The 23931-nt window shown below is 40.9% G+C and overlaps 1 protein-coding gene across 1 annotated transcript in view; it reads right to left on the bottom strand.

The window, feature by feature from the left end:
• The window catches only part of CASP6 (caspase 6, apoptosis-related cysteine peptidase), an 11281-nt gene extending 918 nt beyond the window's left edge, over positions 1-10363 (bottom strand). The window contains exons 1-5 of the mRNA XM_006881094.1: positions 10325-10363; positions 8785-8931; positions 7650-7726; positions 5755-5930; positions 511-670 (exon numbers count right to left, since the gene is read on the bottom strand). Of these exons, the coding sequence (XP_006881156.1) occupies positions 511-670; positions 5755-5930; positions 7650-7726; positions 8785-8931; positions 10325-10353 (589 nt within the window). The 5' untranslated portion in view covers positions 10354-10363. The remainder of the gene's footprint in view (positions 1-510; positions 671-5754; positions 5931-7649; positions 7727-8784; positions 8932-10324) is intronic.
• Between the last annotated feature and the right edge of the window lie 13568 nt (positions 10364-23931).

Here is a 23931-nt window from a genome sequence, read left to right as displayed (position 1 = left end):
CCTTCTGTCCTCCCTAGTCATTGTCCAACTCTCTGATGCATAACAAGTGATTGCAAAAACCATGGCCTGTATCAGGCGCACCTTAGTCTCCAGGAAATAATTATGAGAGGCAAAATATTACCAGAGGTAAAACATAAAATTACTTACTCTAAGAGCAAAGGAAATTGCCAGTAAAATAGTCTTCATAAAGCTTTGGATGACTATTACAATGATGATGCCATCACTATTGATTACAGTCTGCTAATATTTCATATAATGATACGTGTTGTGAATGATATAACAAGTTTTCAAGAGAGCGGTATTTGGTGGTGTGTTTTTTTTCTTTTCTATAAAGCATTTTATACTTTCACTTACTATTCTGCATTTGGATAAAAAAAGAAATTCATTCTGAGCCTGTGAGCTTCAGGACTGAATCTCCATGTCTCAACAGAAGGATTTGACTCAAATAAAAAATTTCAAAGAAACTCAACTGAAACAGCCATCTGTCATCTGCATGAAACTCCAGTATACCTTCGGCCACAGAGTAGCACATGAGGAAATCAGCCCCAGCGGGCAGCGTGTACACCGAGGCTGCGTCCACCTCTGTGACGTTGGCGTCTGGCTTAGCTGTCTGATGATCCACAGTATCCAAAGGAATGACCGGCTCATCGTGCTGGTTTCCCCGACATGCCTACACAACAACACAACAAGGAGGGTAACAAGTCGCCTTTACAGACTCTTCCCAGTGCTTACTGCTCGCAGTGAATAAATCAGTAAGCAAATCAACATCAGTAGAAGGCACTTAAAACACAATTAATTTGAGTTTGCTGTCAAATTGTCTGCAACTCGTGGGACCCCCCCACCCAGTCCTGCGGCAATTTCCGGTCACTGGTCTGAGTCTGTTGTGGCCTCTGGGTACTGTGGGTGCCTTCCAACCCAGCACTGTATCAGACAGTATTCTGTCCAGTGAAAGCCACAGCCTCATTCTTGGAAGCAGACTGCCAGGCTTTTATTCCTAGTAATAGTCTTGACACATCACCAAAATCTATGCAGCATAGTGGTGAATACTTGCTGGTACTTGAAATACTAATGACATAGCTTTCAACAGCATCGTAACACACAAGCCACCATCCTATGAAAAACTCACAGAAGGTGATGGACATTCAAGCTTAGAGAGGACGGAAGATGACTGCAGGGTGGATCAGAGGTTGAATTCTCACCCTTCATGCAGGAGGTCAGGGCTGGAGTCCCAGCCAGTGCACTGCACACAGAGCCATCCGTCAGTGAAGGCCTGGGCGCTGTTATGATGCTAGCGAGGTTGCAGCAAAGCTTCCAGAGTCAGACAAGGAGTAAAGGCTTGGTAATTTACTCCTGAAAACCCTATGAATCACAAGTCTGACCTCCAGATAGTCAAAGGGACAGTACAGGGTTGGATAGAGTTGATTCCACTGTCCATGTTAGCCGTTAACACTGAAAATGCTGACAAAATTGCTTTCCTCGTTATTACCGAGTCAGCACCAACTAACAGCTGACTTTTCATTAGAGGCAATAAATTGCACACAAAGAGACTGTCCCATCCTTCTCCCAAGGAGCTGCTGGTGGATTTGAACTTCATGCCTTCTCGTTGGCAGTGCAGTTCCTAATCACTTAGCCACCAGAGCTCCTTAGATTTTTGTTCGTCTCTTTTTTTTAAAAAAAAAATAAGGCATCTCAACTACATGCCAATGGCTGAGGTGTAGAAAAGAGTGGTTTTAAAATGTTATGAATTAGACACACCCAGAGCACAAAGAATTGCCTTCTCTTTTGAAAGCTACCCTATTTACCTAAGAGTTTCTATTTAATCCTGTAATATATTTCATTGTTTGCTTGAATGATGTCATAAGTTGTTAGGGGTCAAATGTTACTGCCTGACCTGAGAAGACATCTATTCATGTGTCTTCCTCCTTCTGTCCCTACTTTAACATGAAGTCTCAAATTCCTACTGATTAATACTGATTAATACAGAGGCTGACTCTCAAGTGACCTACCAAGCTTCCTTGTAGCATGTTAAAGGTATTGATCAATTCCAAAAAAGTGTAAAGTTTTTTCAAAGAAATGAATTCCTGAGTGATCTGAAAATTATCAAATACATAAGATACCAAATACTTCATTTTACAGAAGTTTTGAATCTTATTATCAGATCTTATTCTTCTAAATCCCTTGTAACTTGAAGAAATCACCTGTTAAATCACTTGTTGTAAGAGCTAGTCTTTATTGAGGTATACAATATGACCTCATTGTTTTCTGTGCTTATCTCTTTTTGCTTCTCCTTCTTTATATCAAATCATTATAGTCTGACAGAAACCCATGGCATAGGTGCTAGTATTACCTCCATTTCACAGATAAAGACTGCTGCTGATGTTAGCTACTGTTGAGTCAAATATGACCCATAGTGCTCTCTTAACAACAGCTCTGAATGCTGTCTTGTCCTGTGCCATCCTCACACTTCCTGACACACTAGAACCCACTGTAGCAGGCGCTATGTCAATCCACCTGGTTGAGGGTCTTTCTCTCCTTCACCAACCCTCTGCCTTTCTGAACATCATGTCCCTCTCCAAGGGAATAGCTCCTCTTAGCAACATGCCCGAAGAATGTGAGAAGCAGCTTTATCACCTCTGCCGCCAAGAAAAACTCTGGCCACACTTTCTCCTCAACGTATTTCTTCTTCTGGACGTCCAAGTGATGCTCAGTACTCTCCTCTAACACCACAGCTCAAAAGTGTCAACTCTTCTTCTCTCATTCTTACTCACTGTCTAACTCTCAGATACACAGCAAGTGGTCAGAAAGGCCATGGCCTGAGTCAGATGCACTTTATTCCTCAAACTGATGTCACTGCTCTTCAATAATTTGGAGAGGTCTTTGACTGCAGACTTCCCCAGTGCAATATGTCTTCTGATTTCCTCACTGCTGGTACCAACGATGTTGTGAATCCAAGTAAGACAAGTAAGATAAGGTTGCTACAGTTTCAGTCTTCTCTCCATCTATCATGATGTTGCCTAAAGTACAGTGGTAAGAATCTTTGTTTTCTTGATGATGAGATGCAATTCATAGTAGTCTCTTTAATTTTTATTTTATATTGATTTGCGTACAAAGTTCACATATACTGTGAATCATACTATCCTTCATTCATATTGTTTCAGTCAGTCATTCCCATTCATTACGTTTTATCATTGAATTATGACCACCTCTTTCCAGATTCCTGCTGGATATTTCCCATTTCCTTTACCTACCCCACCCTCCACCCATCAAATTGTGTGACCCTATGATTATCTCCCCCCCATCTATACCCCTCTGCTCCCACTCTCCCCCTCTTGGATCCTCATATATGTTTTACTAGTTCTTTTTCTACTTATACAATAATAATATTAGCAGATTTATCCTTATGAGACTGAGATGACTCAGCATAATGCTCTCCAGCCCCTCCCAAGAAATGAGGTAATTTTTTAAATCACGGTTTCTGAATGCTGCAGAGTATTCCATTGTGTGAATGTACCACAATTTCTCAATCCACTCAGTTGTGGTTGGACATTTGGGCTGTTTCCATGTTCTTGTGATGGTGAATAACACTCCTATAAGCATTGGTGTACAAATCTCCATTTGTGTCTCAGTTCTAATTTTCTTGGGGTATTCCAGAGTGGCTGTACCATTTTACAATCTCACCAATGGTGTATAAGAGTTCCTATCTCTCCATAAACTCACCAACATTTATTACTTGCTGTCATATAAAATTTTGCCACTGCTCCTGGGGTGAGATGGCTGAAGGCTGTATTCTTTGATCTTCTGCAACAAGTGCTTCAAGTCCTCCCAACTTTCAGAAAGCAAGTTTGAGTTATTTGCATAACACAGGGAGAAAGTAATTTACCAAAATATTCCCCTCCTTTTTGGCTCTCTTTCCATAGTAGCTCATTATTTCCAATTACTATGTTTGGGTGCTGGCCATTCCTTTTCATGGAGTAATTACTCTTTTCTGATTTTTTCTCCCCTACTTCTCTGAGCCATCCTCTTCAGTACCTCTCCTCTGCTCATGCCTCATTGGTTTATACTTTTTCAGGTATTCTCCCATCTCCTGATGACTCAGATTTATTTCCTCGGCCCAAGCTGCCTGTCTCAGTTTCTAGACTTGTAGCTCCATGCACATGCCTCACAGACACGAGTATAATTGTCCTAGACAGAAGGAACTGGTCTTAACTCCTCTTTGTACAGTTTCTTCCCTCTTGTGCTTGTAGCGGGATGTCAAATGTGGCACTATACAATTTCCTGTCCTCCCATAACAGATGGCACAACTTTGTGCAAATACAAGATTGCAATACTGGTAAAAGGAATTTATTCTTTTCTTGTCCAGAATCTTTACTGATAGGCCAAGTGATATATTCAAGCAAAAATCAAATAGACAAAACCAGTTCCTAATATCAGTTTTAACAACAAGGAAAACATCTTGGTTTAAGAGAAAATGTGAAAGGGATGAGGCAACATGAGAGTGAGGGCTCCTCATGCTGGCACCCTTCCACGGCTTCATTTGCTCCCCAGCTTCCAAGAAACCAACCTCAGTCTGAACAGGCTACACTGTGTGGCTCTCTCCAATCAGCAGAGGCCTTCAACATTGGCTCTGCTCAGGGTGGGCCGGTCAACAACACACTGGTTATTGTGAGTCACTTCAAATGTCACTCCATACACTGGCTTATGATAAAGGTACTGAGTGTATGAAGGGAGCTCTGGTGGCCTGGTGAATGAATAGGGAGTTGCACTGCCAACCTAAAGGTAGGTCGCTGAATTCACCAGCTGCTCCACAGAAAACAGATAGACAATCTCCTCTAGTGTGATTTACAGCCACTGAAAACATGCTGTAGGGTCAGTCACTTTTGACTCTCTGACAGTTAAGTTCAATTTTGTGGTGCAGGTTGGTTTTGTTTTGGTTTTTTTTTTTAGAGTGTTAAGAAGGAACTGCTAAAAGTACAATTAATAAATGTTGGAGAGGATGTGGAGAGATAGGAACCTTTATATACACTGCTGGTGGGATTGTAAAATGGTACAACCACTCTGGAAGACAGTTTGGCATTTCTTAAAAAAGCTGAACACAGAAATTCCTATGACCCAGCTATGCTTGGAATATACCCCAAGAAAATGAGAACTGAGGCACAGAGACTTGTACACCAATGTTCATAGCAGCATTATTCACCATCACAAGAACACGGAAAAAGCCCAGATGTCCAACCACAACTGAATTGATTGAGAAATTATAATACATTCACACAGTGGAATATTACACAGCATGCAGCAGCAATGATTTTGTAAATTACTACCTAACTTGGGAGGGACTGGGGAGCATTATGCTGAGTGAACTAACTCAGTCCAATAAGGACAAATACTGTATAAAACCATTATTGTAGAATGAGTATGAAGATCCAAGGTGGGGAAGGGTGGAAACACAGGGGTGTTGTTGGTGATGGGGGGTTGTTAATCATAGGGTTGCACAATTTGATAGGCGGAGCAGTGAGGGAAATGGGAAAAACAATGTATTTGAATTTTGTAAATAAACCAGTATAATAAAAAATAGTGAACTAGGGGAGGGGGAGGGAAGGGGTAAAATGAGTGACAATGAGTGAATGAAAATCTAACTTTTCAGTAAATGTTTGTTAAAATCACAATTAAAATAAAATTTCATTTAAAAAGAATTTTAAAAGGCTCTTCTTAATTACTGGATAAAGGTACTTTCATAAATAAGTTAACTAGTCTTACCTGAATGATAAATATTTTGGGTTTTCCAACCAGGCTCTGACATTTGTCTCCTTTGAACAAACCAGTCAATGTCTGAATTTCAATTTTGGCGTCGTACGCATAAATGTGATTTCCTTCACCATGACTCAGGAAGACACACAGGAAGCAGTCGGCATCTTTATGACTAGAGGTTGATACTGTAAAGCCCCAAAAAGTTCATACAGAAAAGAAAGAAAATGTTTATGACATTCATACCTAAAAGTGCAATTTATTAAAATGAGACTAAAATACAGATATTAATGGGAGTGGGAAATTGTGTTTTCCTTTTAAAAGCATGAAATATCTATAATGAAACATAATTTACTCTAATTTTTAATCAGAGAGAATAATTTGTATATGTTGTATCTAATTTTTAAAAATCCAATTATTAAAATACAAAGCAAAATCATTTGGAACAAATTTCATAAGTTTTTCTAAATCACATAGTAAACCAGTGCCAACTGCCGCAGAGTTGACTTTAACCCTGAAGACCTGTGTCAGGATTGAACCATGCACCACAGACCTTTTCTATGACTGATGTTTTTCAGTAGCAGATTGCCAAAGCCTTATCTTCCAAGGCACTCTTGTGAGGCCTTGAACATTAATCTTTCAGATAGAAGCCATGTATGTTAACTGTTTATTCCTGCAGAGTACTGACGTGTAAAAGAAAGGGATTACTGGGAACGCTTTCAAGATCCAAATTTCTTTGGTAATAAAGGAAAAGTTTCTCTGAATTAGCATTGAGTTTCTTAGAGCAGAGACTGAAAGACCCATAAACTAGGACCCAACACAGCTCCCTGTGTGATGCCGTGCCTCCAATGGATGCTGCACCTTCACTACATCAATAGCAGTTAAAACTTCCACGAGTTTCTAAAGCACAAGACGGATGTAATTCAAAGCTATGTGCAAAGTACAAAAAATTCTGGAATGTAGTCAAGCAAACTGAAAATGATTTTCAGATTAGAGTTCTGAAGAAAGTATAAAATAATTATACAAACACCATAACACTCAACTGATTTTAAAAGCCATGGTATATGTAATGATTAGTAAGACAAATCTGAAGTTGCATTATAATTAGAATAGCTCCTACAAAGCAATGTTTTGAAAATTAGGAGAAGTAATCCATGCAAATAAACAAATAGTATTTTGACCCAGGAAGGGAGAATGTTAAAAAATAAGATTAGTTTACTCGTGCTTTAGCATCTATAGTATGTGTTTTAGACATTTAATGCTAAAGTGAGAAACAGACATTTCATAAATTTCTGGAACACCACATTGTATGGTAGGCTAAATGTAAATTTTGGGAGCATAAAAGATCTCTAAATCTGGTGGCTAGCAGAGAGCAAAGCCAAGGCCTATGTTGTGGCTGCGTACCGTGGCGCTGGAACCAATTCACAGCCGACTCTCCAGTGGGTCTGCAGAGGCAATAAATTGCACAGGAGGAGACTGCCCATTCTTCTCCCGCAAAACAGCTGGTGAATTAAAACCGCACGCCTTTAGGTTGTCAGCGCAGCTCCTTACCACTAAGCCACCAGAGCTTCCCAAGACCTATAGTTCATGCTATTTAACAGGCAGGCTCTGGTGGCCTAGTGGGTAAGGAGTTGTGCTGCTAACCCAAAGGCATACAATTCAAATCCATTAGCTGCTTCTAGAGAGGACGATGAACAGTCTCCTGTATGACTTACAGCCTCTGAAAACCCACTGGAAGGTTAGCTATGAGTCGGTTTTGACTCAATGGCACACAACAACAACATTTAACTGACATGGCTCTTTTAAAACATACAGTTAATTATTTGTACTGGTCTTTATAGATAGGACAACTGAAATAGTCATTCTCATCAGAGGAAGATAAACTGAACAGGAAAAAAGCAACATACCATCATGAATTTGGAGCAGTACTTCTTCTGCTTTAAGATCATTAAAGCACTTCACTTCAAATCCTAGATCTGAAAGCCTGGTGATATAAGGATTGGAACATTAATTTAGGGGCTCTTTAAAGTTTCCAAATACCTTGAACTTCACTTTTGTAAAGCAAAACACACCTTTATGACATATATATATTTATTTTAGGGGAGTGAAACAAAATATGAGGATTGCCTTAAATCACCTATGGTAGATAAAAGATTTAATGAAAATAAGCCACTTTTGTTTAGAATGTATTCTACTGTACAACAAGGGGGCTCTGGTGGGCTAGCGGTAAGGAGTTGCACTGCCAACCCAAAGGCACATGCATTTCGAATCCACCAGCAGCTCCCCAGGCGAAAGATGGGAACCTCCCATGCGATTTACAGTCTCTGAAAACCCACTGGAGGGTCAGCTATGAGTTGGTTTTCAATTGATGGTACATAACAACAACTTCACTGCATAACAGTATAAAGATTAACGTGCGTCTGATCCAAGCTAGGGTATTTCATTTACTTCCTCTTTATCAGAAAGTTGGACAGCGAATAAGGATGACATAAGAATAATCAATGTTTCTGAAGTGAATGGTGTTGATGAAAAGTACCGAATATGTAATAGACTATCTCAAGAACAAACATGTCTCTCTTGGAGGAAGTACAGCCAGGATGCTCCTTAAGAGGCAAGGAATAGTGAAATTTCACCTGATATACTTTGGGCAAGTTGTCAGAGGAGGGGCCAGTCCTTGGAAAGAAAGACAAACTGAGAAGAAGACCTTCAACAAGAGGGACGATGGGCACAGTAACAGCAATGATGGACTCAAGCATTTGAGAGATCCTGAGGCTGGTGCAAGACAGAACAAGGTTCAGATCTGTTTTTCAGAGGGTCACTATGACTTGTAGTCAACTTGACAACTGTACGATATGTAACAACAGTAAAAACACCAAACGGTACAATGATTGTTAATCATGTCAACAGGAAGGTGAGAGAAGAGTGAACTCAGGTAAACCTTGAGGGAAGGCCTCCTCCCTTATCTCATCAACACTGACAAGTTCTGATAAGTAATCCTGTTATCAGCTTCAAGTCTCATCTCCTTAAGGCAGTCAAAATTACCTGCGTTTGAGATTGTCTCTGTCTGCAATGGTGCCACGCCTCTCCGGCAATGTCAGGTGCCAGAAGAATCGCTCATGATTAAAGATTAAAGCGATTCCTCTTTTCCTATGGTCCATTTTGTACTTTTCTGCCGGATCAAATATTTCGCTGTTAAAAGTAAAAGCAATCACATCAGATCATATTAAACAGTAACTTTCTCTAAGCACACATTCCTTCCCTCCTCTGCCAGCTGATGTCCTGCAGAGAACACTGAGAAAGTTATAAAGTAATGCAGGCATGTGTCCCCCCTTCAAAGACTCCCTTTAACTTTGCTTTACCAAAGATTTACATTAGTACATCTTTTTAATAACTGAGAGAAATCGGGAATCTGAAGAGAATTTTCATCTTTTACAGAACAGGTAAAATGCAAAACTGGTGTCCAGCATTTGTTTGTGGAATGAAAATGGTGTTGCCAAGTTCCTTCCCCAGGAACTATACCATACATACATAATTTCTACGTTACTCAGGCTATGCATTTATCACAGCATCCTTTTTACTGTATGGTATTAGCGTTATTTTGGGGTGACTGCAGCAGTGGGCTCAAGTGTGTCAGAGATGATTAGGATGGCACAGGATAGGTCAGAGTTCAGATTTGTTCACAGGATCATTATGAGCTGTATTTGTTTCAACAGAACCTTAACAACAACAGTGTTATTTTGAGCTCAGGTGGCTAGTGCTAAGGAGCTGTGCTGTCAATACAAAGGCCTACAGTTCAAATCCACTAGCTGATCCTCCAAATAAAAAGGGGCAATCTCCTCCCAGGCAATTTACAGATTCTGAAAATCAGTTAGAGGGGTTGGTTTCAACTTGACAGCAAGAACAACAGTGTTAAAAAAAAAACACAAATAGGTGTGATACGTTATTTAGTATGATTTGGTAGGTTCTGGAAATGCTAAAACAAATTTTTCCTTAAAAATTAATGGTAATTAATTGTGTCTGTGTTTTATGCCGTTTTTTTGTTTTGGTTTCTTTTTACAAAGGTTTCATAAAATCACTCCACTTATGGATCGCCGGTGAAACCTGGACTGGTTGGGGAAGTCCAGAAACACTTCTGTACCTGCTGGCAGGCAGCACCTCACCCCTTCCACCTACATCATCTTTCTCACCACCTTACCTCCAAAGTCCATGCCGTATCAATTAGTAAATATTCTAATCATCAATTCAGGTACTTTGACAACCAGGAGCAACAACCAACTTCCTTATCTACCAACCCCAAGAATGATCAAATTTGGCACTTTCAATTTCACTTTCTAGCCTGCAAGTCCCTTTCTAGCTTTGATTACCACAGGCTAGTGGCAAGACGCTGGGCGGCAATCCCAAAGGCACACGTTTCAAATTCACCAGCTGCTCTGCAGGAAAAGGATGGGCAATCTCTGCCCGCTTGAGGGTCAGCTATGGGTCAGTTCAACTCGATGGCACACAATAAGAAGTAATGATTTACTGTTACCATCTAGGTACCTTTACTGGAAAGAGCCTGTTTTGGTTTTTTCATTTTGTTTACCTTCTGTGAAAGGCATCTGTTTCTGTCATGTTTTCTTCCCCACCTATAAAAGAAAAAAGTTGAGTTCATTCATTCATTCATTCACATTCTGATAATTTCTGTTTTGATTAAAGGTCATGGAATTTGAAAAGAGGATGGAAGGGGAAGAGGAAAATGCTTGTTAATATAACAAAAGAACTATAATTTAACAGCTCAATTCTTTCAAACTCCCAGAGCTTACCTCCAAAATAATAAGAGTTTTATGAAGAGAAATGTAGAAAACATTACTCAAACCCATTCACTGCAAAATACGCCTAGATAACAAAGTCCTACAATTACAGAGCATGAATGAAATGTGCCTCAATTGGCAACTAGTCTCTAAAACAGGGATGTCATACAGAATTGAAATACTGCAAAACTAAGTTTGTGGTTACTGCTAAATTGTGTGACACCCTTACGAGGTGACTCCGCCCTTAAGAGCCTCCTCATTGTCTCCTTCCTGGCACTGAGGATGGAAAAGAGAAGTTAGCTCTTTCAGCTATTATTTATGGAATTCCTCAACAGACATTCCCAATATTCCCACTGAGGAAATCCTCTGAGGAACTCCAGTGTTCCTCTGGTCTACGGGCCCTACTTTAACTGTCCTCAGCCTTGGGCATCAGAGTTCCTGCACAAGAGTCAATGCAGATTCCTGGATCCCAACCTACATGCAGTCGGAATCTAGGTGGAGAAGGTCACAATCAGCATGCTGAACAGAAGCTTTGCAGCAACACCAAAGTTTGCCTGACCTGCACGCCCTCCTCATTCTGTTGAGGTCTCCCGCACCACACTTAAAGACGGCCAGATATGACCCTTTCCTCTACTCCACACAGAGCTCAAGAGAGTGCCTATGTGCACTTCATTCCTTTTGTTTCCTCCCTGTTCCCCCTGCCCCGCCACCTCAATGAACATGCACAGTCTGAGATTACTACATGGCCTGAGAGGGACGCCAAGTGACCACATGAGCTGAGAAGGTCAAGATGGCGCAAGGACAGTCAAAGGCAGTTTCTTTTTATAGGGATTTTAGGGAGGACTAGGAAAGATTGGTTTTTACTTGGAATTTGGGTGGGAGTACTGTTAATTAGCTTGCCTGTGGGCTTTTGTGCTCAGGCCCAGAGTCTTATCAGGCTCTACTTTTTATAACTTTACCTCTTAATCTTTAAACCAATTATGTTGTGTGTGTCCTGGATTTAATCCTGAATCCTAGTTACCCTATGTGACAGAGTAGAACAGAGGGTTAGAGTTGCCTACCGCGTAAGCAGGTCTCCTGCCTTTTTTTCCCCTTTCTTATAGAATAGCTGGTTATACTTTTTTTTTTTAAAAAAAAATTGTATTGATTGTATCAAGTTTACAGAAAAGTTGGATTTCCATTCATTCTTTGTAGTACATTTTCCTCCCTATCTATCCCTTACTAGTTTGCTTTTGTTTAAAAAAAAACAACAAAAAAACTTCACTGTTGCATAATTTCCTTCCTCTCCCAACCCCAGCCCACTTTGCTATGCACCCCTTATTCTGGACTGTTTTAATGCAAATAATGCCTAATAATATATTCCTTTTATACAGTTCTTTCCTTCATCCAATGCAGTATTTATTACCTATCCCCTTTTCTTAGTTTCTCCGTAACCCTCATGTCAGTCCTGTTTTATAACAGTGACATTATGCAGTATTTGTCCTTTTGTAACTGAGATATTTGTCACCCAAGTTATATAATATTTTATGAGTTTGTGTTTAGTGCTGCATACTATTCCATTTTGTGAATATACCACAGCTTTACTATCCATTAGTTTATTGTTAGACACTTGCATCAACTAACAAAAGAAAAGAAAGACACAAATAATCCAAATAAGAGATGAAAGGGGCAATGTCATAACAGAGCCAATTAAAATAAAAAGGTTAACAATTGGGAAAATACTCAACTGTAGCATCAGAATTGGATGAAGACTGCAGATGACACAACCCTACTTGCTGAAACTGAGGAGGACCTGAAGTACTTGCTGCAGAAAGTCAAGGACTGCCACCTTCAATATGGATTGAAGCTCAACATCAAGAAAACAAAGATTCTTGCCACTGAGCCGACTGGCAGTATTATGACAGATGGTGAAGAGATTAAGATTGTTAACAGAAAATAAAAGACAACTTGGACTGGGAAAGTCTGCTGTCAGGGTTTCTCCAAAGTGCTGATGAGCAATGATGTCAGCTTGGAGAATAAGGTTTGCCTGATCCAGGCCATCGTCTTTGCAGTTACTTGCTATGCATCAGAAAGCAGGACAATGACTAGGGATGATAGAAGAAAAATTGATACCTTTGAGTTGTGGTGTTAGAAGAGAGTATAGAATATACTATGGAGCTAGGAGAACAAACAGGTTTATCTTGGAGAGGGTGAGACCAGGCTGCTTCTTGGAAGCAAGGATTCTGAAGCTTTATCTGACATACTTTGGGGAGGTTGCAAGGAGGAACCAGTCCTCAGAGAGGGATATCATGCTTGGGAGGGTAGAGGGACAGCATACAAGTGGAAAACCCTCAATGAGATGGATTGACAGGTTATTGGGGGTAGGTGTGTCAGAGACAATAAGATTGGCACAGGATACAGCAGGGTTTAGGGCTGTTGTACACAGGGTCATTATGAGTCACAATTGACTCAAAAGCACATAACAACTACAAAATACTCAAAGAAATATGAAAACCTAGAAGAAATGGATGAATACCTAGAAACTCACAATTTCCCTAAATTGACACAGTCTGAAATAAACATCCATTACAGAAGAAAAAATTGAATGGGTCATAAAACAACTCCCAACAACAACAAAAGCCTTGAACCAGATGGTTTTGCTAGTAAATTTTATCAATAATTCAGAGAACTGTCACCAATTCTACATAAAGTATTTCAGAGAATATGAAAAGATGGAATTCTCAACTGATTTTTGACAAGGAGATGATATCAGCTAAGGGAGGGGGGGAAAAGCCTCTGTAACAATTGTAGTTGGCAAAATTGGAAAACTATCTGCAGAAAACCCAAGCAAGACTCATACCTCACACAATACACAAAAACCAACTCAAAGTGGATCAAGGACCTAGGAGTAAAACCAAACTTTATTAGATTAGAGAAACGCTTGGAAGAACTATAGGAGTCCTAATCCACAATATGAACATCTTGAAAAACCGACAACCAGGACAGAATAAAATAGATGAATGGTACCTTCTAAGAATCAAATCTTTATGTATATCAAAAAACTTCTCCAACAAGGTAAAAAGGGAAGCCACAGACTGGGGGGGTAGGGGTGGGGAATATTCGGTAATAACATGTCTGACAAGGGACTCATATCTAAAATTTATCGAATACTCCAGCACCTCAAAAAGATAAACAACTGAATTGCAAAATGGCCACAGGATATGAACAGACACTTCACCAAAGACGACATTCAGACAGCAAAAAAGCACATGAAGAAATGCTCAAAATCCCTAGCTCTAAGATAGATGCAAATCAACACAACTATGAGATATCATCTTACCCCAGTAAGAATAGCAAAATTCAACAGAGCAGCATACACAAATGAAACCCTATTCACTTTTGGTGGCAGTGTAAAACGGTGCAACCATTACAGAAGGCAGTATGGTGCTGTCTCAAAAAGTTGGAAATAGAAATACCATTTGACCCAGCAATTCTACTACTGGGAGTACACTCTAAAGAAATCAGAGCTAATAACCAAGCTGATAAGTGCACACCCATGTTTATTGATTTGTTCACAAGCAAAGAGATGGAACAGTTGGTTTTCTTACGGAGTAGCTGGACCACTGACCTTTCTTTCAGTTCATAGCCAAGCACTCACCCACTGCATCCCCAAGGCTCCCTACAAACAATTTACCATAAAGAAAATAGACAGCTTTTAGTGGTAAGGAATTGTGCTGCCAGTCCAAAGGCTTGCGGTTCAAATCCACCAGCTATTCCACAGGAGAAAGACGGGCAATCTTTGCTTCTGAAAAGCTGTTGGTGGGCCAGCTATGAGTTGGTTTTGACTTAATGGTACATACATAACAACAATCACAGAGACTGAGAGTAACCTCAAGCCAAACATTAAATTGATGTCTGAAAGCCCCTCACCTGCACAGCCAGGAGAGCACTGAGCCTGCTCCTTGACAAAGAAAGAGAAAATGGCAGCAGACACCCCACAAGCTCACCCTCACCCTCTGCACCCTTTCAGCTGCTGAGTCCAAGGTGGCTCAAAGTGCACCTGGCAGAAGTGGTGGCAAATGGCCGCTCACTGAACTGACTCAGGCCTTGCAAGTAAGAAAGCACTGGAGATGCGTGCTGTTTCATCTTTACAGCTCCAGTTTTCATATGCTCAAAGAAGCGTCACAGTTCCTGTCTCTATGAGCCATCAGGTGGATTTTGACTCATAGCGATCCTATAGAACAGAGTAGAACTGCCTCCAAGGTCTCCAAGGCTGGAGTCCTACCAGGAGCAGATCCTTGGGTTTTCCCTTTTATAAAGCAGCTGCTGGGTTCAAACTGTCAACCTTTCCATCATCAGCCTAGCACTTAACCACAATTCTTCTTAGCCAGGTATAATTTAAAGCATTAGAGTTATCTTTGACATCACCAGCAGCTTAGTCAAGCCCTAAACATCTAACACCTGACAAGCGAGTTTAGGGTAGCTGCTCAAAACAATGTTTAAAATGATTTTTTGTTTCTAATTTACACAATTTGGAAAGCTCAATGAAGAGTGTATGTTGATTATGATTGCTATTGTTGTTGTTGTTATGTGCCATCGAGTTGCGACACATAGCGACCCTATGTACAAGAGCTCTAAGTGCTGTTCTATCCTGTGCCAACCTAGCCATCTCAAACGCACTTATTCCCACTGATCCTATGGTGCCCATCTCTACCTTCACTCACTCAAAACTCCCGAGCCCTCAAATTCCTTTTCTATAAAAAAAGGAAGAGACTTTTCATTCCAACAGGAACACTTTAAAAGTATACTTACTATACGTGTGCCTCCTGCTCCCAGCAGCAACAGCTAGTGACCAGGTTCTGAAGGCACGCTAGCAAATGACGACTTAAAACAGAAAGAAAACTGTGGAGATAGACTTTAGAACCCAAGTTCCAACAACTTCCTGCAGTAGATAAACTTTACCCAGATTGCAGAGAAAATAATACATAGTGATTACTATCATGGTTACCCTGGGCTATATGAACTATTCATATGCATAAGCAGGAAGGGTGCATTGTAACAAATATTATTACACTGCAAGAAACACAAAACAACTAAAACCATAAGTGCTTTGTTGTTAGATGACTCATAGTGACCCTATGAACAACAGATTAGAACTGTATCCTATCCCGTGCCATCCTCATCATTTCTGGCACACTTGAACCCATTGCTGCAGTCACCATGTCAATCCACCTCCCTCTCCTTTACTGACCTTTCCCTAATATGATGTACTTTTCCAACAAGCCCAAAGTATGTAAGGCAAAACTTTATCATCTTTGCCTCTAATGGGCACTCTAGCTGCACCTTCTCCAAGAGATATTTAATATTAAGGATAATGTAAAACACAATGTATATGAACTTTGTAAGCAAAATAATATAAAATAAACATCTTAATATTTTTAAAAAGGACATTATCTGGGTTTTTTGGTTTGTTTGTCCTTGGGCTATTCAATACTTTTTTCCAACACCAGAGCTCTAAGGCATCAATTCTTCTGTTATACTTATTCACTGTCCAGCTCTCAGAGGCTTAGCAAGTGGTGGAAAAGACCATGACCTGACTCAGGTGCACCTTAGTCTTCAAAATGACATCAGTGCTCTGCAGTATACTAGAGAGATCTGTGACTGTTGATGTGCCCAATGCAGTATGTCCTGACTGCTGGTATCAAAGGTGTTGATTATGGATCCAAGTAAAATGCAATCGTTTCAATCTTTTCTCCATCTATCATGATGTTGCTTGTTGGCCCAGCAGTTAGGATTTTTGTCTTCTTGATGTTGAGATGCAAGTCATATTTAAGACTACAGTCCTTGATCTTCTGCAGTAAGCGTTTCATGTCCTCATAATTTTCGACAAGCAAGGTTGTATCATCTCCATAATGCAAACTGTTGATTAGTCTTCCTCCTATCCTGATGCAACATTCTTCATAGACTCCAGCTTCTAAAATGATTTGTTTAGCATACAGATTGAGTAAGTATGGAGAAAGGTTAAAACACTGATGCACACCTTTCTTGATTTTAAACCATGCAGTGTTCCCTTGCTCCATTTAGACAACAGTTTCTTGGTCTAGGGAATAAGTTTTGTATGAGCACAATTAAGTGTTCTGGAATTTCCATTCTTCTCAATGTTAGCTCTCATTTGTTAGGATCCACACAGTGTAATACTTCTGCACAGTCAATAAAACACAAACATTCTTTTGGTATTGTCTGCTTTCAGCCAGGTTCCATCTGACATCAACAATGACAACTCTGGTGCCAAAGCCTCTTCTAAACCCAGTCTGAACTTCTAGCAGTTCTGTCAATGTACTGTTCTAGCCATTTGTGGGTAATCTTCAGTAAGCTTTTGCTTAGATAAATGGCTTTGTTGATGTGGGAAAAAGAAATTTTAATGAAGAAGACAGAATATAGAACAGATTTTTAAATTCCTGTTCATCTGTAATCTGACTACCAAAAATGGTCAATACAAGTGATTTTAATGACCCTCTTAATTCTCCTTATTGTGAAGTAAGATTTTCATTTTCTAACATAACACATCAATCTCTATGCCAAGCAAATAATCCAAGAAAGTAGACTATATAAAAAAAAATGTAGCATCAGGGAGCTCTGGTGGCCTAGTGGCAAGAAGCTGCATTGCAATCCCAGAGGTATGCGGTTTGAATTCACCAGGTGCTCTGCTGGAGAAGGAGGGGGCAATCTCCTCCTGTACCAGTCAGATCTGTTCTGACAGTTCACACACACACACACACACAATAAAATAAATTTTTTTTAAATGTAGCATCAGGATTAGAGCATGACTCAACAACAATTTATGTTATGCAGATGATGCAAACCTGCCTAATGAAAGAAAAGAGAACTTGAAGCACTGAAGATCAAATACAACTTTGGATATGGATTACATCTCAACATAAAAATAAACCCACACAAATCACACACACACACACACACACACACACACACATCCTCCCAGCTGGATCAATACGCAGTATCATATTGTTGTTGTTGTTATGTGCCGTCGAGTCGCTTGTGACTCATAGCGACCCTATGTACAACAGCCCTAAACTCTGCTCTGTCCTGTGCCAATCGCACTGTCTCCGACACTCCCATCCCAATTATCCCAGTCACTGAATCAATCCACCTCATAGAGGGCCTTCCTCTCCTGCGCTGTCCCTCCAACCTCCCAAGCATGATGTCTCTCTCTAAGGACCGGTCTCTCCTCACATGTCCCAAGTATGTTAGACGGAGCCTCAGAATCCTTGCCTCCAAGGAGCCACCTGGTTTAACCCTTTCCAGGACAAATCTGTTTTCTTAGCAGTCCATGGTATTCTCAATACTCTTCTCCAGCACCACAGCTCAAAGGCATCAATTCTCCTTCTATCCTCCTTGGTCATTGTCCAACTCTCTGATGCATAACAAGTGATTGCGAAGACCATGGCCTGTATCAGACGCACCTTAGTCTCCAGAGAGACACCACTGCTCTTTAGTACTTTGGAGAGGTCCCTAACAGCAGACTTTCCCATGGCAATGTGCCTTTTAATTTCCTGGCTGCTGGTACCAAGACTGCTGATTACAGAGCCAAGCAAACTAAAGCTGTGTACAATCTCAATCTCTTCACCATCCATCCTGATGCTGCCAATTGGTCCAGTGGTGAGAATCTTTGCCTTCTTGACATTGAGCCTCAATCCATATTGTAGGCTGCAGTCCTTGACACTCTGCAGCAGACGCTTCAGGTCCTCTTCAGTTTCAGCAAGCAGGGTTGTGTCATCCGCATAACGCAGACTGTTGATAAATCGTCCACCAATCTTGACCCCACATTTCTCCTCATAGAGCCCAGCCTCCTGGATAATCTGTTCTGCATATAGGTTGAAAAGGTTGGAGATAGGATGCATCCCTGGCATACGCCCTTCCCAATTTTGAACCATGCAGTGTTCCCTTGCTCTGTTCTGACGACTGCCTCTTGGTCCAAGTATAGATTTCGCATTAGAACGATCAAGTGTTCTGGGATTCCCATTCTTCTCAGAGTCAGCCATAGTTTGTTATGATCCACACAGTCAAATGCCTTTGCATAGTCAATGAAACACAGATAGACATTCCTCTGGTATTCCCTGCTATCAGCCAAGATCCATCTAACATCAGCTACAATAGCTCTAGTACCACGACCCCCTCTAAACCCAGCCTGGATGATGAAAAAGTGAAGTTGGCAAGGATTTTCCTTTTCTTGAATCCACATTTAACATCCATGGAAGCACCAGTCAATAAATCACAGATGCACTGCATTGGGCAAATCTGACTGTAGGGACTTCTTTCAAGTGCTAAAGAGTAAGGATGTCAGTTTAAAGACTAAGATGCACCTGATACATAGTATTTTCAATTGCTTTATAGGAACATTAAGGTTGAACAATGAAGTGATTCTTTGGGAGACTGAAGAACTGAAGGCTTTATATATTGGTGAACATTAGTGAATGTACCAAGGACTGCCAAAAGCACAAATAAATCTACCTTTGAAGATAGCAGTCAAGGTGTACCCTAGAGCTAAGGATAATGAGACTTCATGGCACATGGTTTGGGTATATTATGAGCAGATTCCAGTCACAGGGGAAGCACAAAAGGAGAGGATCAATGAAGGAGAGTAAGCCTTTCAAGGAGATGTATTGGCATAGTATGGTGTTAGAACTTTGAAAATGGCTTTTCTAGCCCTTGTCTTTGCCTGTTATAGGAGTGTACTCTCGGGCTGTCTCAACTGCAGACCCATGACTCATTACTGATCAGCATATTCTTCATCATCAAAGCTGTCAGGCCAACATGAGAGATAGCACTGGCCAGACTGTGGGAAGACTGCCACAGCATACAGCCCGAAGGAGCCAGGAGACGAGGTCAACAGAGCTGATCTGGGACTGCTAGGAGACAAGGCTGGCTGGACAACTGAGGAAACCAGAGGTTTATTTGAAGAGCTGGACTGAACCTAGACTTTCACTGTGTGATATCCTTTACCTGCCACTTCCCAACCAATTTCTTTAATAAACCCCACAACTTCCCCTCCCCCTAAATATCAGACTCTGTGATTAGTAGAATAGGTGCAGCAGTATGGGAGATTATGGGGGATCAGTTTTACATCCTGGCTATTATTGATGGGGACAGTTCTCCTTTGTGGAAGTCATACTCAGCCTTCCCCATACTGTCCCCGCTCCTTTTACACATAGTGACTACAACAATAGGCAGACGCACTGAGGAGACTGTGAGGATGGCGCAGGATCAAGGAAGGTTTGGATCTGTTTTACACAGGGTCACAAGGAGTTGGAGCTGACTCAGGGGCTCCTAACAACAACAACAACAAATATGATGCAACAACCACCTCTTTGTTCTGTAAAAGTTGAACTTTTGGAAAACCAATCACTTCTCTTCACCCTAATTTAATAACTTGTGCAGATAATCTAAGAAGCTGCAGTGGTACAATAGTTAAGCACTGCAAACAGAATGGTTGAGAGTTGGAATTCACCCAAATTCTCACCCCAAATCAATTTCCATAGACTTCACCCCAACTCATGTTTTGCTATGTATCAATGAGTTGAAATTGACAGAGTAGTGACCCTCTAGTGGGTTTTCAGAGGCAGCAAATTGCCCAGGAGGAGACTGCCCATCTTCCTCCAGTACAGCAGATGGTGGATTTGAACCATGAGTCTTTGGGTTAGCAGTGCCACTCCTTAACACATAGCAACCCTAAAAGAACTGTTCCACAGGGTTTTCAAGGTTTAAAAAAAGGTTAAAAAAACCCCAAAACAAAACAGAAAAACATCTGGGTTGAATTTTTTTTTTTAAAAAAAGGTCACATCTTTCTCCCTTGGAGTGGATGGTGGTTTTGAACTGTCAACCTTCAGGAGAGCAGTCAAGTGCTTATCCATTGTGCCACAGAGGCTTCGTGTACAGCCAAGAAAGCCTTATGGAGCATATCTGTCCCATAGGGTCACTATGAGTGGGAATCAACAGCACACAACTGATAATCCTATTGCTAATCAGTTCTACACACTGTTCCCTACACTGTTCTATGTATGCCCTGTTCCCTGCTCCATTTGCACAACAGCCTCCTGGTTCAGGTAGGTTTCGCATGAACACAGTTAAGTGCTCTGGGGCTCGTATTCTTCTCATTGTGAGCCACAACTTGTTATGATCCACACAGACAAATGCCTTTGCATAGTCTATAAAGCATAAATAGACATTCTGGTATTCCTTATTTTCAGCAAGGATCCATCTGACATCAGAATGATATCCCTGGTGCCAGGGCATCTTCTAAACCCTGCCTGAATTTCTGATAGTTCCCTACCTATGTACTGTTCTAGTTGTTTTTTGAGTGATCTTCAGCAATATTTTGTTTGCATGTGATATTAATGATATTGTTCAATAGTTTCCACATTCAGTTGGATCACCTTTCTTGAGAATGAGAATGAGAATAAGCATGGACCCCTTCCAATCCATTGACCAGACAACTGTCTTCCAAATTTCCTGACATAGACTGGTGAGCATATTTTAAGCTGCAGCTGTTAACTGAAACAAGTCAGTTGGTATCCCACCTATTCCTAGGACCTTATTTTTTGCCAATGCTTTCAAGGCAGCTTCCACTTACTTCCTCCTTCATTACTATTGGCTCCTGCTCATATGGTACTTCCTGAAATTTGTCAGTGTCATCATTTCTTTGTACAGATTCTGTGTATTCCCTCCATCTTCTTTTAATGTTTTCTGGATCATTCAATATATTGCCCATAGCATTTTTCAATATTGTGACTGGAGGCTAAAATGTGTTTTTCACTTCTCTCAGTTTGAGAAATGCAGAGCAAGTTCTTCCCTTTTTATTATTCTCCGATTCCAGCTCTCTGCATCATTGTAATATTTGCTACCAAACTGCCCTTTGAAATCTTCTGTTCAGCTCTTTTACTTAGGCATGTTTGGCTTTTGTTTTGGCTTCTTGACTCTCTAGTGCAAGTTTTTTGAGCCTCCTCTGACATTTATTTCATTTTTTTCTTTCTTCTCTGTTTTTGTAATGACCTTTTGCTTTCTTCATGGATGATATCCTAGATATCAAGCCACAATTCATCTGGTCTTTGATCACTGGTGTTCAATGCCTCAAACCTATTCCTAAGATCTTAAAATTCTGATGGACTTGATTCAAGATCATATCTTGGTTCCTATGGAGTTATTTTCATTTTCTTCAGCCTCAATTTGAACTTGCAATGAGTAACTGATGGTCTGACCCACAGTCTGCCCCTGGTCTAGTTTTGACTGCTGATACTGGATGGGCCAGGGTTTTTTCTCTCTCTACAACTACTCCACCTGTATTCAGAGCAAATTCTTTGAGGAGCTGGACTCTACGAAGAAGAATGTGACATCAGGATTGGAGGGAGACTCATCATTATCCTGCATTATGCAGATGAACAACCTGGCTTGCTGAAAGGGAGGAGGACTTGAAAGCATTTATTGCAGAAGATCAAGAAATGCAGCCTTCAGTATAGATTGCATCTCAATGTAAAGAAAACAAAGATTCTTAATATAATGATGGATGGAGAGGAGACTAAAACTGTCAACAAGTTCATCTTGCTTGTATACACAATTAATACCTTTAGTACCAGCAGTCAAGAAATAAAGGAGATGCACTGCACTGGGTAAATCTGCAGTTAGTGACCTCTTCAAATTACTGAGAAGTAATGATGGCAGTTTGAGGACTAAGGTACCTTTCATTCAGGCCACTGTGTTTCCAATCACTTGCTATGTATCTGAGAGCTGGACAATGAATAAGGGTGACAGAAGAAGAACTGACGTCTTTGAGTTGGGGTGTTGGAGAAGAACACTGAACATCCCACGGGCGGCCAAAAGGACAAACAAATATGTTTTGGAGAGAGTGCAGCCAGAGTGCTCTTTGGATGCAAGAATGATGAGGCTTCACCTCATATACTTTGGATATATTGCTAGGAGGGGCTATTCCTTCCTTGGAGGGAAATATGATGCGAAGAAAGGTGGGGAGTCGGCGAAGGAGAGGAAGGTCCTTGACCGGGTGGACTGACATGGTGATTGCCACCATGGGCTCTTGTGTGTCAGGAATTGTGAGGATGGCACAGGGTAGAACAGAGTTCAGATCTTTTGTTCATAAGGTAGTTAAGAGTACTTGATTTGATGGCACCTAAAAACAACAATCAGTTCTAACATACTGGAAACTATGAGGTTGGGGCAAGACAGGGCAAGATTCAGATGTTATTCACAGGGTCTTTATGAGTTGTAGTCAAGTCAATGGCATCTAACAATACCCACCAGCAGTTGAGCATTTGGAACTGTTGTTTGGTTCCTGCTTTATACCATCATGTTAGAACTGACTCACAGCTGGCCCTCAAGTGGATTTTCAGAAGCAGTACACTGCACTGGAGGAGTGCCCATCTTTCTGCTATGGAGCAGCTGGTGGATTCGAACCACCTACCTACCTCTGGGATGGCAGCACAGTTCCTTACCACTAGGCCACCAGAGCACTGTGTAGTGGTATGTTGTAAGGTGCCGTTGAGTCCAACTCATAATGACTTTGTGAACAACAGATCTGAACTCTGTCCTATCCTGTGCCACACTCACAACTTTGATATATTTGGGCCCATTGCTGCAGTCACTGTGTTAATTCATCTTGTTAAGGGTTTTCTTCGCTTTTACAGACCCACTATCTTTCCAAGCATGATGTGCTTCTCCAAAGAATAGCCTTTCCTAGCAAGAGGCCCAAGGTATGTGGGACGAAGCTTTGTTATTTTTGCCTCCAAGGAGCATACTGGTTGTACCTTCTCCAGACATATCTGTCTGTTCTTTTGGCAGTCCACGGATGTTCAGTCCCCTTCTCTAATACCACAAGATGCATAGCAAGTGACTGAAAAGGCAATGGCCTGGATCAAATGCACCCTAGTTCTCAAACCAACATCACTGCTTTTCAATAATTTGGAGAGATCCTTGAACGCAGACTTTACCAGTGCAATGCGCCTCTTGATCTCCTGACTGCTGTTACCAAGAGTGCTGACTGTGGCGTCAATAAGATGAAGCTGATAATGATTTCAATCTTTTTCCCATCTATCATGATGTCACCTAAAGGTCCAGTGTTAAGAACTTTTGTTTTCTTGACATTGAGATGTAATCCACATTGAAGGCTGTATTCTTTGATCTTCTACAGGAAGCCTTTCACTTTCAGAAAGCAAGGTTGTGTGGTCTATGTAAAGTAGGTTATTTATGAGTCTATCTCCATTCCTGATGCCATATTCTTCTTTAAAGAATCCAGCTTCTCATTAAAAAACAAGGAACTCATGCAATATTACTCAAAATGGTTGACTCTGGAGAACATTATGCTGAGTGAAATGTCCCAGTCACAAAGGGACAAATA

This window comes from Elephantulus edwardii, unplaced genomic scaffold (genome assembly GCF_000299155.1).
Source record: "Elephantulus edwardii isolate Elephantulus edwardi_28Jun2011 unplaced genomic scaffold, EleEdw1.0 scaffold00012, whole genome shotgun sequence".
Classification (NCBI taxonomy): Eukaryota; Metazoa; Chordata; class Mammalia; order Macroscelidea; family Macroscelididae; genus Elephantulus; species Elephantulus edwardii.
This window is presented reverse-complemented; position numbering and strand designations above follow the sequence as displayed.